At 41.0% G+C, this 17,583-nt stretch overlaps 1 protein-coding gene across 3 annotated transcripts in view; it reads left to right on the top strand.

Moving 5' to 3' along the window:
- LOC110526770 (DNA nucleotidylexotransferase-like) overlaps nucleotides 1-17,583 on the top strand; it is a 175,549-nt gene that overhangs the window by 45,889 nt on the left and 112,077 nt on the right. For all 3 annotated transcript variants that reach the window (XM_036982611.1, XM_021607961.2, XM_036982605.1), the window contains exon 4: nucleotides 7,266-7,436. In XM_036982611.1, the coding sequence (XP_036838506.1) occupies nucleotides 7,266-7,436 (171 nt within the window). The remainder of the gene's footprint in view (nucleotides 1-7,265; nucleotides 7,437-17,583) is intronic.

Genomic DNA, 17,583 nt, shown 5'->3' on the forward strand with positions numbered 1-17,583 from the left:
AGCCTATAAAACGGCAGCCCTCTCTTCTGGCACCATTATAGCCGAAGAAAATAAAAATGTGATACCTGGCAACCACAACTACTACTGCAAACGGCAAATATTAGAATGTGCTAAAAGAGCCACAAGATGCCATTTCAACGTTTCATTACTACAAAATCCTACACTCTATGATCAATTTGACATTCAACTCACTAATTCATAATGATCTATAGAAATTCAGTTGATTCTATGGGATGCCACCAAAGGTTTTATAAAAACATTATGCAACTGCGTTTGCATGTGGGTTGAATAGATCACTACTAAAGAAGATATCATAATTGGAAATGTTGTTAACTATGCAGTTAACAACATTTAAAAGAGTGTTCTCTACAAACACTCTTTTCAGACCAGGTAGTTATTATTCTTTCCAAAGTCAAGACAGAACTTAACTTCTATAAAGAACTGTACACCTCTGATTGTGAATCCACACCAAGCTAGGCAAAGTCCTTTCTCAACAGAGGAAGTCCAAATCTCTCTTAATGAACTCAAAGGGGCATTGGATATCATGAATAAATGGAAATAACCTGGATGGGATGGTATTTTTCCTGAGGTCTATTTAAAGTTTAGAATCAATTAGGTCCACTATTAGTCGAAATGAGTTAACAGCTGTTCACAAAGGTTCCTTTGAGAGAGATGTGAATATATGACTAATTTAGCTTTTATTTAGAAATTATAAGGATGCCACCCAGTGTTCTCACTATCACCCCCTATCTTTGATAAACACAAATATGAAACTGTTTTCCAAAAGGTTATTGTCCCATCTTGAGACCAAAATTAGTCCACACGGACCAAAGCAGGTTTGTTAAAAAAACGTTCTCCTCAGATAACCTCCGTAGACTATTACATATCTTAAATTCTTCATCAGAAACAACAGCTCCTTGTGCTGTATTATCTCTCGATGCAGAAAAAGCTTTTGATAGACTAGAATGGTCATATCTCTGGTTTGTCTTGGAACATATGGGAATTGGCTCCAATTTCATTAACTTTTTACTGCAGTGGGCTAAATCAGGGTCACACAGAGTGGTTCCTGGAAGTCTTAAACAAATCTACTTTGAAACAAAGTATACACCTCACACACATGGTTATGGGCTTAAAAAATAAGATACCTATACCATGTCAGATATAGAGTTGAAATGTATTCAATTTTGAGTTAGTATCCCAATATTCCACTTTATATACATCACAGAAGACTGAAATCTAACACAATTGTTTGACATAGAAACACCGGATTTTCATCGTAAAAATAAATAATGTATATATTCTTATGAAATTATGAAATATATTAATAACATTCCACCCATGAGGCCAAAGCGGGCACTTATGGTCATTGAATGTAGGAAAGGGCTGACAATATCTGCTCTGCTACCTTCAGAATCCCTAGCAGCAGCAGGCAAGGGGATCCAATTTCACCTTTGCTATTGTTATTATCCACGGAACCCCTGACCAAGGCAAGTCATCAATTGAAGGACCTCCAAAGTCACTAAAATCTCTTTATACACAAACAATATTTTATTATATTGAGACAATGTATCTCAATCACTCCCAAATGCATTGAAGTTCATAAATGAATTCAGCTTCATCTCAAGTTATAAAATAAATCTATCGGGCCTCTCAAGACCCCGATGGAGGACTCCATCTCTATTTATGGAATCCCAATCATTTCACATTTTAAATACTTGTGAGTAGATGTATGTCCATCCTTAGATAAAACTAATGCCAGAAACATTAACGGAACACTCAAATCAATTCAATCTGACCTCAGAAGATGGAATAATATCCCAGTTGCTGTAGCCCTTTCCTGCAGTCAACAACCAAAAGCGCTCTCTTTGGCCTCATGGGTGGAATGGAATTCATATTTTTAATTAAAAAACGATGAAAATCTGGTGTTTCTATGTTTGTGTTTCTATAACAGTTGTTATATTTCAGTCTTCTGTGAGGTATAGAAATTGTAATATTGTAATTGTAATATTGGGATGCAAAGTCAAAATGTAATACATTTCAACTCTGTCTGACATGGTCTTTTTTTATCCAATAACCATGTGCGTGAGGAGTATATCTTTCTTTAAAGTAGTTTTGTTTAACTTGTTACGTCTAGACGTTCCGCTAGCAGAACCCCTCGACAACATCCGGTGAAATGGCAGAGCGCCAAATTCAAATGACTATAAATATTAAACTTTCATGAAATCACACATGCAATACACCAAATTAAAGCTACACTTGTTGTATATCCAGCCAACGTGTCAGATTTCAAAAAGGCTTTACGGCGAAAGCAAACCATGCGATTATCTGAGGATAGCACCCCACCAAACAAACACATGACATTCATATTTCAACCTGCCAGGCGCGACACAAAACACAGAAATAACGATATAATTCATGCCTTACCTTTGAAGATCTTCTTTTGTTGGCAATCCAATATGTCCCATAAATATCACAAATGGTGGTTCCGTCGTTATATCTCCAAAATGTCAATTTATTTGGCGCGTTTGATTCAGAAAAACACTGGTTCCAACTCGCGCAACATGAATACAAAATATCTAATAAGTTACCTGTAAACTTGTTCCAAACATTTCAAACAACTTTCCTAATACAACTTTAGGTATTTGTTAACATAAATAATCAATACAATTTAAGACGGGATAAACTGTGTTCAATACAGGACGAAAACAACAAACAGTACACTTCACTCGACCCTCATTCTGAACTGCCCTACTTCTTCATTTCTCAAAGGAAAAACGTCAACCAATTTCTAAAGACTGTTGACATCCATTGGAAGCGATTGGAACTGCAAGCAAGTGCCACAGAAATCTAGATCCCCATAGAAAACTCATTGAAAAGAGAGTGACCCCAATTTCTTTTGAAGATACAAAATATTTTTTTTATTGTGAAACAAACAAGAAACAAGACAAAAAAATGGAAAACTTCAGCGTGCATAACTATTCACCTCCACAAACTCTATACTTTGTAGAGCCACCTTTTGCAGCAATTACATCTGCAAGTCTCTTGTGGTATGTCTCTATAAGCTTGACACATCTAGCCACTGGGATTTTTGCCCATTCTTCAAGGCAAAACTGCTTCAGCTCCTTCAAGTTGGATGGGTTCCTCTGGTGTACAGCAATCTTTAAGTCATACCACAGATTCTCAATTGGATTGAGGTCTGGGCTTTGACCAAGCCATTCCAAAACATTAAAATGTTTCCCCTTAAACCACTCGAGTGTTGCTTTAGCAGTATGCTTAAAGTTATTGCCCTGCTGGAAGGTGAACCTCTGTCCCAGTCTCAAATCTCTGGAAGACTGAAACAGGTTTCTCTCAAGAATTTCCCTGTATTTAGCGGCATCCACCATTCCTTCAATTCTGACCAGTTTCCCAGTCCCTGCCGATGAAAAACATCCCTACGGCATGATGTTGCCACCACCATGCTTCACTGTGAGGATGGTGTTCTCGGGGAGATGAGAGGTGTTGGGTTTCATTGATGGCCAAAAAGCTCAATTTTAGTCTCATCTGACCAGAGTACCTTCTTCCATATGTTTGGGGAGTCTCCCACATGCATTTTGGTGAACACCAAACATATTTTTTTCTTTAAGCAATGGCTTTTTTTCTGGCCACAATTCCTTAAAGCCCAGCTCTGTGGAGGGTACGGCTTAAAGTGGTCCAATGGACAGATACTCCCATCTCTGCTGTTATCTTTGGTCTCTTTGTTGCCTCTCTGATTAATGCCCTCCTTGCCTGGTCTGTGAGTTTTGGTGGGCGGCCCTCTCTTGGCAGGTTTGCTGTGGTGCCATATTCTTTCCATTTTTTAATAATGTATTTAAATTGTGCTCCGTGTTTTATAACCCAACCCCGATCTGTACTTCTCCACAACTTTGTCCCTGACCGGTTTGGAGAGCTTTTTGGTCTTCATGTTGTCGCTTGCTTGGTGGTGCCCCTTGCTTAGTGGTGTTGCAGACTCTGGGGCCTTTCAGAACACGTGTATATATACTGAGATCATGTAACAGATCAGATAGATTGCTCACAGATGTACTTTATTGAACTAATTATGTGACTTCTGAAGGTAATTGGTTGCACCAGATCTTATTTAGGGGCTTCATAGCAATTTCACTTCACCAATTTGGACTATTTTGTGTATGTCCTTTACATGAAATCCAAATAAAAATCAATTTAAATTACAGGTTGTAATGCAAGAAAATAGGAAAAACACCAAGGGGGATGAATACTTTTGCAAAGCACAGTATTCATGCTGAATGTATTATTGGTAATACTCTGTATGCATTTCTTACTGTTATTTGTATTTTGAGTGGCAGCCTGCTGGTACATGTTTTATAAATGTATAATTTGAAATGAATAATGTGCCCGTATAGCCCCCTCCCCCACCCCAAACAAAAAAATGACAAAATAAATATAAACTTGGTTTAAAAAATATTAAATGAAGAAGGAATTATTGTCATTCTCAATGGGTGTAAAAAACAGAGATCAATTAAAAATTACTTTGAGAAGCTCCGCAGCTCATTAGTGGTGGTGAGTTAAGACAATCAGAAATACTATCAGACATTCCCAAATGAGCACTTTTATAGATTGGGCGCAGGCCATGTACCTCTATGCTTGCTCAGGCAGAACAAAGAACCAGACACATGTTCACATGGAGTGCTCCAAGACAAAAAGGAAACAAACCAAAACTTGTTTCTCACAAGTGTAGCATGGGTTGTGAGCTCTGCAAACAACTTGTCCACTCCGAGATTGAGAATGATAAATGGCTGTAATAATATATTGGATGCAGTGTTGGGACTAATGCAACATTTTTATAAAATTGCTTGGTGTGCCAAGGCAAATACCCTTGCATGCCAGCTGTGGCACCTATGCCATAAGTTGCAGATGCCTGTACCAAACAATTGGAGCTGAGATATTTTCCCCCATAATCAGTGGAAAGTTGCCCCATACTGTATGGTAGTTCTATGTGAATTATGGCTAAGGCTCCCTCTGCTACAGTAGCCAGCTAGCTAGCTTCTCCAGGCAGACCCACAGTGCAGACAGAGTATCCCACCACAGCAGGAGCCTGCCCTCTCACCCCTCTCAATTAAGGCCTCAATCCTCTCATTATCTCCCTCTGTGAACAGAGCCCAGCTGTGTGTGTGTGTGTGTATATGTGTTGGTATGTTGTGTGAGTGTGCATGCATGCGTGTGAACTCCTGTGTGTGTGTGTGCGCGCATACTTGTCGGTGTGTTTGAGGTCATCCTCTCGCTACGTGTTGTAAATGGGTCAGTGGAGTCTCCTGCCAGGCTGGGCTCAGGTCTTGCCTGCTGACCCGAAGCAGCATGTCTGGACAGATCACCCATGGCCTGGCCACGCTGTGGGTGACTGCACTGATCTAGCTCACTACTCAACCAAACCAGGAGAAAAGAAACCTGCCAACTTGGCCACGACTGCTAACATGATCTACTGAAGAGAAACACTGTTTTAAAGGTTGGATTAGCTACAGTAAAAATGTCCCCATTTTACCCTATCTGATCTCGTCCTCATCAGTGGCACCTTGTGAATACCTGGGTGGGTGGGGTGGGGTGGGGTGGGGGGATAATTCAGCCATTCGCAAAGTGCCACTGATGAGGATGAGATCAGATACGGTAGAATGGGGACAGCTTTACTGTCGACATTTTACTGAGTTACTCTTCATATAATTAGTTTTTCCTCACAAAAGGGCTTTATTACAGACAGAAATACTCCTCAGTTTCATCAGCTGTCCGGGTGGCTGGTCTCAGACAATCCTACAGGTGAAGAAGCCAGATGTGGAGGTCCTGGGCTGGCGTGGTTACACATGGTCTGCAGTTGTGAGGCCGGTTGGACGTACTGCCAAATTTTCTAAAACTACGTTGGAGCCGGCTTATGGTAGAGAAAAGAACATGAAATTCTCTGGCAACAGCTTTGGTGGACATTCCTGCAGTCAGCATTCCAATCTGTGGCGTTGTGTGACGAAACTGCACATTTTAAAGTGGCCTTTTATTGTCCACAGCACAAGTGCACCTGTGTAGTGATCATGCTGTTTTATCAGCTTCTTGATATGCCACACCTGTCAGGTGGATGGATTATCTTGGCAAAGGAGAAGTGCTCACTAACAGGGATGTAAACAAACTCATGAAACATGGGACCAGCACTTTATATGTTGCATTTATATTTTTGTTCAGTATATATAATATATATTTTAGAAGATTTTTTTTGTATGTTTTTTTCTTAGATATTTTGTCTTATTTTTTGGACCAAACACAAGTGGGGCACTGCCCCTAACGGATGAGCCGCCACTGCTCTTTATATTTTTATTACAATATGCTTTGCATTCTGTATTAAAAGTCATTAATTGCCTACATATTTTTTATCGGCTACTTATGTTTATTCTATCTGCGCAATATGCCTAATATACATCCCTACATTTACCATTAGTCTGTACTTTACTGTACTGTATATCAATGCAGAGCAGAAAGGAAGCTTCTCTTCTCTAGAACATGGTGTCCTCTGGGACTGCTCAGTGAGTAAGGAAGCTTCTCTTCCCCGGAACACGATGTCCTCTGAGACTGCTCATGCATAAATCCCCCCCTCTCTCCCTCCTGGCAATATCCTTCTATTGAAAAAACCAAAATTGAAAACTCCTGACAGTTGTTCTTTCCTTTCGTTGGACCACCATGTTGCTTCAGAGAGGAAAGTCCACAGCAGCACCGCAGGCCCCTCGGGGGCCTGTTGTGAACAAGTGGAAAATGACAGGTTCCTCTCCGGCGCACACCGACCCAAATATCGCTGTGCGGTCATACGGAAGAGGCCTGTGTGTCGGGGTCTACCGCGGCGGGGAGAGAGATGGATGGGGGGAAGAGGTAGAGGGGAAGGAGAGAGGGAGAGGGGGATTGTGTGCTCCGATCCCTGTCTAACTGCCACCACAGGTCAATGCATCTGACGTGTGATTGCACACCTGACACATCTCTCTCGCTCTCTCTCTCTCTCTCTTTCTCTCTCTATCTCTGTTTGTTTCTCTCTCTTTCTCTCTCTTTCTCTTTCCTCACACTATACCTCAATTGGGTTTATTTCCTCTCCTTTTCCTATATTTCTCTGACCTCATACTGCAATTATTTTGTGTTTCCTTTTCCATCTTTGTTTCTCATTGACATATTTATATTTCCCTCTCCTTTCATTGTGCCCCTCTCTCTATTTATCTCTCTTTATTCTCCCTCCCCCTTCCCCTCCTCTTTAGGATGTGTTGGAGGAGCTGGCGGAGAATTCTGAGTTCAATGAAAGTAAGGGTCCATGTCTGGCATTCCGGCGAGCAGCCTCAGTCCTGAAGAGTCTGCCATCAGCAGTGCACTGTCTGGGGGCCATCCAGGGCCTCCCCTGCCTGGGTGAGCACACCAAGGCTGTCATGGAGGTAACATCAGCTCCACTGCATAAATTCACACAGACAGACAGACAGACAGACAGACAGACAGACAGACAGACAGACAGACAGACAGACAGACAGACAGACAGACAGACAGACAGACAGACAGACAGACAGACAGACAGACAGACAGAGTAAAATAAACAGAGTGAAGCCCAAACGTTTCACATGTCCGTGGACATTGGAGTGACACTCAGTAAGCAACCGCTGAGTTGAGTATTGTTGAGTGAACATCAGAGGGGAAAAATGTAAAGACCCACTGAGATTAAACAGTAGCTTAGCAAGCACTGAGGCCGTTGTAGTGATGAACAATTGGTGTGTGTGTGTGTGCACCCCAATGAGAAAGTAAGTCAGAGCAGTATCCCTGAGCTTGATGAGGTTTGGCCTTGGCTTGAGGGTTGAAAACCAGTGGGGAGATGCAGCAGTGGAGGCTACTGAGGGGAGGACGGCTCATAATAATGGCCGGAACGGAGCAAATGGCATTTCATCGAACACCTGGAAACCATGTGTTTGATGTACTGATTCCGCACCAGACATTACCATGAGCCTGTTCTCCCCAATTAAGGTGCCACCAACCTCCTGTGTTGAGCAGTGGACTCAAGGCAGAAATGTCTACTCTGCTTTAGCTGATGTTCGTTGTTAAAATAGTAAAGTAAACCAAAATACTGCTTTGTAGTCTTTTTTCATGCACACACACACACACACACACACAAACACACACACACACACAGTCGAAACAGAGTGGAAGCAGATGACAGCAAATTACAACAGAACAACCTCAAAGTTTTTTTTAAATAAACGCTTCTCCGATAGTTGTGTCCTCTGAGATGTCCAATGATGCTACTGTTACATAACTGTGATGTTGTTTGGAGTTTTCATCCTACACCCTATGCAGCGCCTTGGTGCCTACTGCTTTTACATCTTTGATAAATGTGATATGGAGACAGTTAAAATGTGACCAGCAAATGAGTTGTGCTCCCTGGAGATTAGAACACTATTAGGCCCGGGAACAAAGCCTGTTCAAAACAAACAGTCGGAGCTGTGTAAAATTACACCCTGAGCTTTTCATTACAGCTATAAAACTGGAATTAATCCGATGCTTTACTATACCAAAGCTATTATTTATATAATAGGAATGGAAATGAGTATCAGAGGGGTACTTTAAGTACTCCTAGCAACAAATTCCATGAGCAGCAGCACTTAGGAAGAGCTCCTCCTTTAAATTGCATTTTTTTATTTTTATTTGTTGTTATTTTATTATATGTGAACAGTTGAGGGTAGACTTCATCCTAAAAGCGAACAAGGAAATCAAAGGAGACCTTCTGTTCTACACAGATGATCCCAATGCTTGGCACACCGCTCTTCACAAGGCCAATAATGTACTTAAAATGTCCGAAAATTTAACAATGAGGCAATTACACATTGATTCCACCCCCAAATGTAACATTAATATTATAATTACGGCACTGTGATGGTTCAAGTTTCGGAGGCTAGTCTGGATACATTTGTCAATTTACCAAACTCAAAACCTCTCCACCAAAACTGCCTACAACAGCGTCCACTTCCTTTGTGTCCCAGGATGTTGTCCCTCTCCTTCCCCTTCCGGCAGCAGACATAGATCTCAGCATGCCACTCTTACATGTGACACTTGCAGTATCACAGCATTTCAGAAGAGGAGATCAGCCTGGTGCGGCAGCATAGGGATGAAATGCGTTAGTTACATTATGCTATCAGGTGCATTGAGGAGGACAACCAGTCTCTCAGGACGGAAGTACACAGAATACGAGAGGAACTGTCCACCAAAGTCAATATAAGCCATCTCCAGGACCTAAGGCAGGAATTAGCCCTTAAAGAGTCCAGTAAAAACCTAGAACCCAGCAAACTGTTGAACAAGGACCCATCAACTGTCCCAAACATTCAGCCAACCCAATCAACCTATCCACCAACCCAGCTGACCCCATCCACCCCAGTCTCACGGCCTGTGATTGCTCTCACTCCTGCCGTCCTCCACAGGCTTGAGAAGAAGCCTGACATTGTTTTGACGATGGACTCCATTGGAAAATGAATGAATGAGCATTAACTTTTTTTTAAAAATAGGGTGGTGGCTAAGTTGTGGTGCCCCACATCTTACAGACCCATGCAGCTCCTGACAGTGGCCCAGCTTGGCTCACCGAGCCTTGTCATTGTGCATACTGGAACCAATGACCTGCATGCTCAGCAGGAAAAGGTGGCCACATCACTTTCAAGGGTGGTGGAGAGGTTCTCTACCACCTTCCCAGATGCCATGATTGTAATGTCCATCTTTCTCCCGGAGGAGAGATTTTCACCCTGCCACTATCGAAAGTATTAAATGCCAGCCTCTCCCGGGATTGTGCTAAATGGCCAAATATAAAATCGGTCTACCATCCCACCCTTATTCTGGACTGACTGTATGATAATACACACTTGTTCAAAGAGTCTGTTTCTCTGGGTGGCTAGTCCACCTCACCCCATAGGAGCAGCAGACCAGCTAACAACTTCCTGAGACAAGTTGGACACTCCTTTAGACATGCCTCCGGTGGTGCTTCACAGAGACTGGAGAACAGCCAGGAACACTGCCCCAGACCAGGCCCACCTCAACTCAGCCCAGCTCTACACAGCACCGACCACAACCTAGGGTCTGGCAAAAGACTGTTGAGGATAGTGCACCACATGATGTAGTCCACACCATGTATCAGTCACACAGCCATTTAGCAGATGCTTTTATCCAAAGCGACTTACATTCAAGCGTGGATACATTCTTATGTATGGGTGGTCCCGGGAATGGAACCCACTACCCTGCCGTTACAAGCGTCATGCTCTACCAACTGAGATACATGTATCATTAATATAATCAGCCCTCATATGCTGAGGGTTTGGAGCTTTCCCAGTGCCACAACACTCCATACCACCCTCCTCAATTCCCACACAACCTCTCTCACAGGCTAGTTCTGGTTACCCCCCCTACTCCCATCCCCAGGATAGGCCTAGAACACTCCGGCCCTGAATGGCAGTCCCAACCCTGCAACAGAAGCCACAGCAAGGCTCCTGTGCACACCCAGAATGGAGCATCGGAAGAAAATCCGGTCCAATACAGCAGTTCCACTCAGTTGGCAAGAGCTTCGTCAGGGTGGACTGAGCTCTGCCAACACTGCTCACCCAGATCCCGCCCCACCCCCTGTATCCAGCAACTTGGGGTAGGTCTGTCGAATGTTCCGTCTGAATTGCTCTCACGTGGTTGGCCAGAGACCTTGGCAAAGTCTCAGCTCACTCAACAAATAGCTGCAGCAAAAACGCTATGCCTGTTAGCTCTTATGGGAATGAGCTGAATACCACCTCTGGCTTTAAATATCCTAGGGGGTTGGGCTAAAATGGAGACAATTGACATTCTGGTTCTTTTGGAAACATGATTAAAAGAGACATTGAAGTACAGTACCCATCAAAAGTTTGGACACACCTACTCATTCCAGGGTTTTTCTTTACTTTGACTATTTTCTACATTAAAGAATAATAGTGAAGACATCAAAACTATGGAATATTTTTTTTTAATCATGTAGTAACCAAAAAAGTAAATCAAAATATATTTTATATTTGAGATTCTTCAAAGTAGCCACCCTTTGCCTTGATGACAGCTTTGCACACTCTTGGCATTCTCTCAACCAGCTTCATGAGGTAGTCACCTGGAATGCATTTCAATTAACAGGTGTGCCTTGTTAAAAGTCAATATGTGGAAGTTCTTTCCTTCTTAATGAGTTTGAGACAATCAGTTGTGTTGTGACAAGGTAGGGGAGGTATACAGAAGATATCACAATTTGGTAAAGACCAAGTCCATATTATGGCAAGACCAGCTCAAATAACCAAAAAGAAATGACAGTCCATCATTATTTTAATATGGAAAATTTCAAGAACTTTGAAAGTTTCTTCAAGTGCATTTGCAAAAACCATCAAGCACGATGATGAAACTGGCTCTCATGAGGACAGCCACAGGAAAGGAAGACACAGAGTTACCTCTGCTGCAGAGGATAAGTTAATTGTTAACTGCACCTCAGATTGCAGCCCAAATAAATGCTTCACAGAGTTCAAGTAGGAGACACATCTCAACTTCAACTGTTCAGAGGAGACTGCGTGAATCAGGCCTTCATAGTCGAATTGCTGCAAAGAAACCACTACTCAATGACACCAACAAGAAGAGACTTGCTTGGACCAAGAAACATGAGCAATGGACATTATAAATCTCTCCTTTGGTCTGATGAGTCCAAATGTGAGCTTTTTGGTTCCAACCGCTGTATCTTTGTGAGACGCAGAGTGAGTGAACGGATGATCTCCACATGTGTGGTTCCCACCGTGAAGCATGGAGGAGGAGGTATGGTGTGGGAGCTAGTGACACTGTCTGTGATGTATTTAAAATTCAAGGCACCCTTAACCAGAGTCAAAGATAGATCTAACCTTTGGTTTTCTTCAGAGCTATCTGAATTCATTGAGATAAGAAATCTCGCCTGGGACAAAGCAAGGAAATCTGTACTGGCAATCTTTCAGACAACTGAGAAACAGATTTACAATCTCGATTAAGAAAGCTAAATCAAGCTACTTTTAAGCTCTATCTCTGACTCTGCTTGTGGTCCTTCAAAATGTTGGACAGTAAATGCACTGAAGCATACAAGTTCTGTCTGACTTTGGCATCATAACTGAGAAGAATGGGATAAGTGATGCTTTTAATCGTAATTTTATCTCGGTAGCCTTTTTATTTGAGAGAAGCTGTGGTTTAATTGACCCTGGTCAGTCAATCAATTGCTCTTCCCTCTGCCAGTCTCTAGCTTACTTGACGGTTAACTCGCCGACTTCTAGTGAATCTTTGTTTTCATTTCAACAATTTACTACCTGTGATGTGCTAGATGCCTTGCTTAAGATTAAAGTTGTAAAAAATCCACTGGGGCTGATATGCTTGATCTATTTTTTACTTCAGCTCTCTGCAACCCTGATTGCTGTATCATTAACCCATACTTTTTACCTTACAATTATATCTCGTACTATCCCCAAGGTTTGAAAGGTGGCCCATGTACTCCCTCTTCACAGAGGTGGTGACCCTTATGACCTAATTAGTTATTGCCCTATTTCTAAACTTTGTTGCCTATCTAAAATATTAGAATCCTTGATTAATTCTCAGCTAAGATCGTTCCTATTTTTTTAATATATTCTAAATGTACATCAGTTGGGCTTTACACCAGGTTGTAGGACTATCTCTGCTGCATCCCTAGGTATAAATTATGTGGTTAACTGTATGGATAAAAGGCACCATTGTGCTGCCCTTTTAATTAACCTGTCAAAGGCCTTCAATACAGTTGATCACTCATTGCTAATGCAGAGGGTATCCTCCATTGGCCTAGATCAGGCTACATGTAACTGGTTTAAAAATGACTTAACAGATAGAATTCAATGTGTATCTACTGATAGTGTTAAATACGTTTTTTTAGACATAATAACATTTGTCCTGCAGGGGTCAATTCTGAGCCCTGTACTTTTTACTGTTTACATTACCAACACTGCACTTGTATGTCGATTATATGCTATGTACGTATAACTGCAGTATGCCTTAATTGTATTACAGAAAAAAGTCATTCAACTGAAATTAGTTTTGAATGCAGGATAAACTAAGTACAGTGCCCTCAGAGTATTCACACCCCTGGACTTTTTCCACATTTTGTTGTGTTACAGCCTGAATTTAAAATGGATTACATTTAGATTTCTGTCACTACACACAATACGCAATGACGTCAAAGTGTAATTATGTTTTTGGACATTTTCACAAATTAATTACAAATGAAAAGCTGATACGTCTTGAGAATTCAAACCCTTTTTTTGGCAAGCTTAAATAAGATCAGGAGTAAAAATGTGCTGAAAAAGTCACATAGTGTGTTGCATGGACTCACTATGTGTATAATAATGGTGTTTAATATGGTTTTTGAATGACTACATCATCTTTGTACCCCACACATACAATTATCGGTTAGGTCCCTCAATCGAGCAGTGAATTTCAAATACAGATTCATCAACAAAAACCAGGGATGTTGTCCAATGCTTCGCAGAGGAGGGGACCTATTGGTAGATGGCAAAAAAAGCAGACATTCAATATCCCTTTGAGCATGGTGGCATTATTCAATTATTCATGTCACGGCCGTCTTCCTGGAAGGAATAAGTGGACCAAAGTGCAGAGTTGTGAGCGTACATATTCCTTTTTAATAGAATGAATGTCGCCAACAAAACAAGAAAACAAGGAAACGACCGTGAAGCTTAACTTCGGCTATAATGCCCCTAACAAAGTCAACTTCCCACAAATAACAAAGGGGAAAAGGCTGCCTAAGTATGATTCCCAATCAGAGACAACGATAGACAGCTGTCCCTGATTGAGAACCATACACGGCCAAAACATAGAACTAAAGAACATAGAATACAGAACATAGAATGCCCACCCAAATCACACCCTGACCAAACCAAAATAGAGACATAAAAAGGCTCTCTCAGGTCAGGGCGTGACAATTCATAACACTTTGGATGGTCTATCAATACACCCAGTCACTATAAAGATACAGGCATCTTTCCTAACTCAGTTACCGAAGAGGAAGGAAATCACTCAGGGATTTCACCATAAGGCCAATATTGACTTTAAAACTGTATAGAAGAAACTGAGGATAGATCAACAACATTGTAGTTACTGCACAATAATAACCTAATTGACAGTGTGAAAAGAAGGCAGCCTGTACAGAATACAAATATTCCAAAACATGCATCCTGTTTGCAACACAGCACTAATGAACTTTTTCTCTTGATTACAAAGTGCTATGTTTGGGGCAAATAAAATACAACACATCGTTGTTTACCATTCTCCATATTTTCAAGCATAGTGGTGGCTGCGTAATGTTATGGGTATGCTTGTAATTGTTAAGGACTAGGGAGTTTCTCATGATAAAAAAGAAACGGAATGGAGCTAAGCACAGGCAAAATCCGAGAGGAAAACCTAGGGGGTACTAAGCTAACATATGGAATTGCTTTAAGATGGCCATACCATGGATCATTTAGCTATTTGATTTTGAATTTCACAACCCCTTCAGGTATAAAAACATTATATAAAAACATGTTTGAATTTGGCCTTTACTACTATAGCCAATAGCAACGCATTGAATAACACATTCATTAATGGCAAGAAAGACATTCAAAAAATAAATTATAAGGAATAAGGTTTTGAAGGGTCGACCTCTGAATGATCAGCTATGAAAAGCCAACTGACATTTACTCCTGAGGTACTGACCTGTTCCACCCTCTACAACTGCTGTTTTTGTTATTTGACCCTGCTGGTCATCTAGGAATGTTTGAACATCTTGAAGAACAATCTGGCTTTAAATGGCCATGTACTCTTATGGCCACGTACTTTCCACCAAGGCACAGCCAGAAGAGGAATGGCCACCCCTCAGAGCCTGGTTCCTCTCTAGGTTTCTTCCTCGGTTCCTGCCTTTCTAGGGAGTTTTTCCTAGCCACCGTACTTCAACATCTCCATTGTTTGCTGTTTGGGTTTTTATGCTGGGTTTCTGTATAGCACTTTGTGACATCTGCTGATGTAAAAAGGGCTTTATAAATACATTTGATTGATTGATTCTACACCTAGGAGATATAAGAAAGCTCAGGAAATATTTTTGTTTTTTTTGGACACATATTTAACCCTTTAGTTTTGTTGGCACACAACTACCTCCATACTTCCATTTGTTTGTATGGGTTACCTTCAGATGAGTCCTGTGACACTGGTCTCCCCTTTCCATAGAGTGGTCATAATAGTTTGTAGCCCAAACCGTTGGGACACTACAGACGTTTTCGTGAAAAGAGCGATTTTCGGGATGTTTCACGGTCTGACAAACACCATTGTAGATTGACACACAGGTGCATCAACAGACTCTTAATGATGGATAGATTTTGATGGGGTTCGTCAATAGACTCTAAAGGATCTACTTGAAAATCTATCGCAAGTCCTGAATGGTTGTGTAGCAATGATCAACAACCAATTTGACAGAGCTTGAATAATTTTTTTTTTTATAATGATGGGCAAAAGTTGCACAATCCATGTGTGGAAAGCTCTTAAGAGACTTACCCAGAAAGACTCACATTTGTAATCGCTGCCAAAGGTGATTGTATAAAGTTTTGACTCAAGGGTGTGAATACGTCTGTAAATGTAATTTTTCTGTATTTAATTTTCAATACGTTTGCTAACATTTATAAAAACACGTTTTAATTTTCTCAATATGGGGTATTGTGTGTAGATGAGCGGGAAAAAAATATGTAATTCATTTTGAATTCAGGTTGTAAACCAACAAAATGTGGAATACGTCAAGGGGTATGAATTCTTTCTGAAGGTACTGTATATTTCGAGATCTAAAGCTCATATAAATAACTCTTGATGATTTAAACAACTTTGGATGGTGTCCATATTGATCATGTCCTTGCGTACAAATATCTGGGCATCTGGATAGATGAAAAGCTGACTTTTTAAAAAGCATATTGATAAGCTGAGAATAAAAATGGGCTTCTTCTTTAGAAATAGGTCCTGCCTCTCGCTAAATAGTAGAAAGCAGATTATTCAGTCGATGTTCCTATCGGTCCTGGACTATGTTTTAGTACTCATCACTGCATTCTCCACCAGAAAGTTGGTTGGCCCTCTTTGATGTCACGTAGGTTGATACATTGCTATGTTTTCATGTTTAAAGCCCTTTTACAAAAACTCCCACTGTACCTACCTTAATAAATGACTACTAAACTTTAGACTTATGAGTTACCATGTCTGGTCTCCGGGATGGCTAACTCTGGAAATTGCATTTAGGAAATCAGCTTTTAGTTTTCTGTTCCACAAATAAACTACAGATCTTCAAAATGTTGTTAAGTTTGATGTTTTGGTGCCTCAAGGGAAATTCAGAAAGCTGATTGAGGACCTTATTACTGATGAATGTGATGTTCTGGAGCCTCTGGGGTAATTCAGAAAGCTGATTGAGGACCTTATTACTGATAAATGTGATGTTCTGGTGCCTCTGGGGCGATTCATAAAGCTGATTGAGGACCTTATTACTGATGAATGTGATGTTTTGGTGCCTCAAGGGAAATTCATAAAGCTGATTGAGGACCTTATTACTGATGAATGTGATGTTCTGGAGCCTCTAGGGTAATTCATAAAGCTGATTGAGGACCTTATTACTGATGAATGTGATGTTTTGGTGCCTCAAGGGAAATTCATAAAGCTGATTGAGGACCTTATTACTGATGAATGTGATGTTTTGGTGCCTCTAGGGAAATTCATAAAGCTGATTGAGGACCTTATTACTGATGAATGTGATGTTTTGGTGCCTCAAGGGAAATTCATAAAGCTGATTGAGGACCTTATTACTGATGAATGTGATGTTCTGGAGCCTCTAGGGTAATTCATAAAGCTGATTGAGGACCTTATTACTGATGAATGTGATGTTTTGGTGCCTCAAGGGAAATTCATAAAGCTGATTGAGGACCTTATTACTGATGAATGTGATGTTTTGGTGCCTCAAGGGAAATTCATAAAGCTGATTGAGGACCTTATTACTGATGAATGTGATGTTTTGGTGCCTCAAGGGAAATTCATAAAGCTGATTGAGGACCTTATTACTGATGAACGTGATGTTGTGGTGCCTCTTGGGTAACTCAGGAAGCTGATTGAGGACCTTATTACTGATGAATGTGATGTTCTGGTGCCTCTGGTGTCATTCAGAAAGCTGATTGAGGACCTTATTACTGATGAATGTGATGTTGTGGTGCCTCTTAGGTAATTCATAAAGCTGATTGAGGAACTTATTACTGATGAATGTGATGTTCTGGTGCCTCTGGGGTAATTCAGAAAGCTGATTGAGGACCTTATTACTGATGAATGTGATGTTCTGGTGCCTCTAGGATAATTCAGAAAGCTGATTGAGGACCTTATTACTGATGAATGTGATGTTCTGGTGCCTCTGGGGTAATTCATAAAGCTGATTGAGGACCTTATTACTGATGAATGTGATGTTCTGGTGCCTCTGGGGTAATTCAGAAAGCTGATTGAGGACCTTATTACTGATGA

Source organism: Oncorhynchus mykiss, chromosome 1, assembly GCF_013265735.2.
Source record: "Oncorhynchus mykiss isolate Arlee chromosome 1, USDA_OmykA_1.1, whole genome shotgun sequence".
NCBI lineage: Eukaryota > Metazoa > Chordata > Actinopteri > Salmoniformes > Salmonidae > Oncorhynchus > Oncorhynchus mykiss.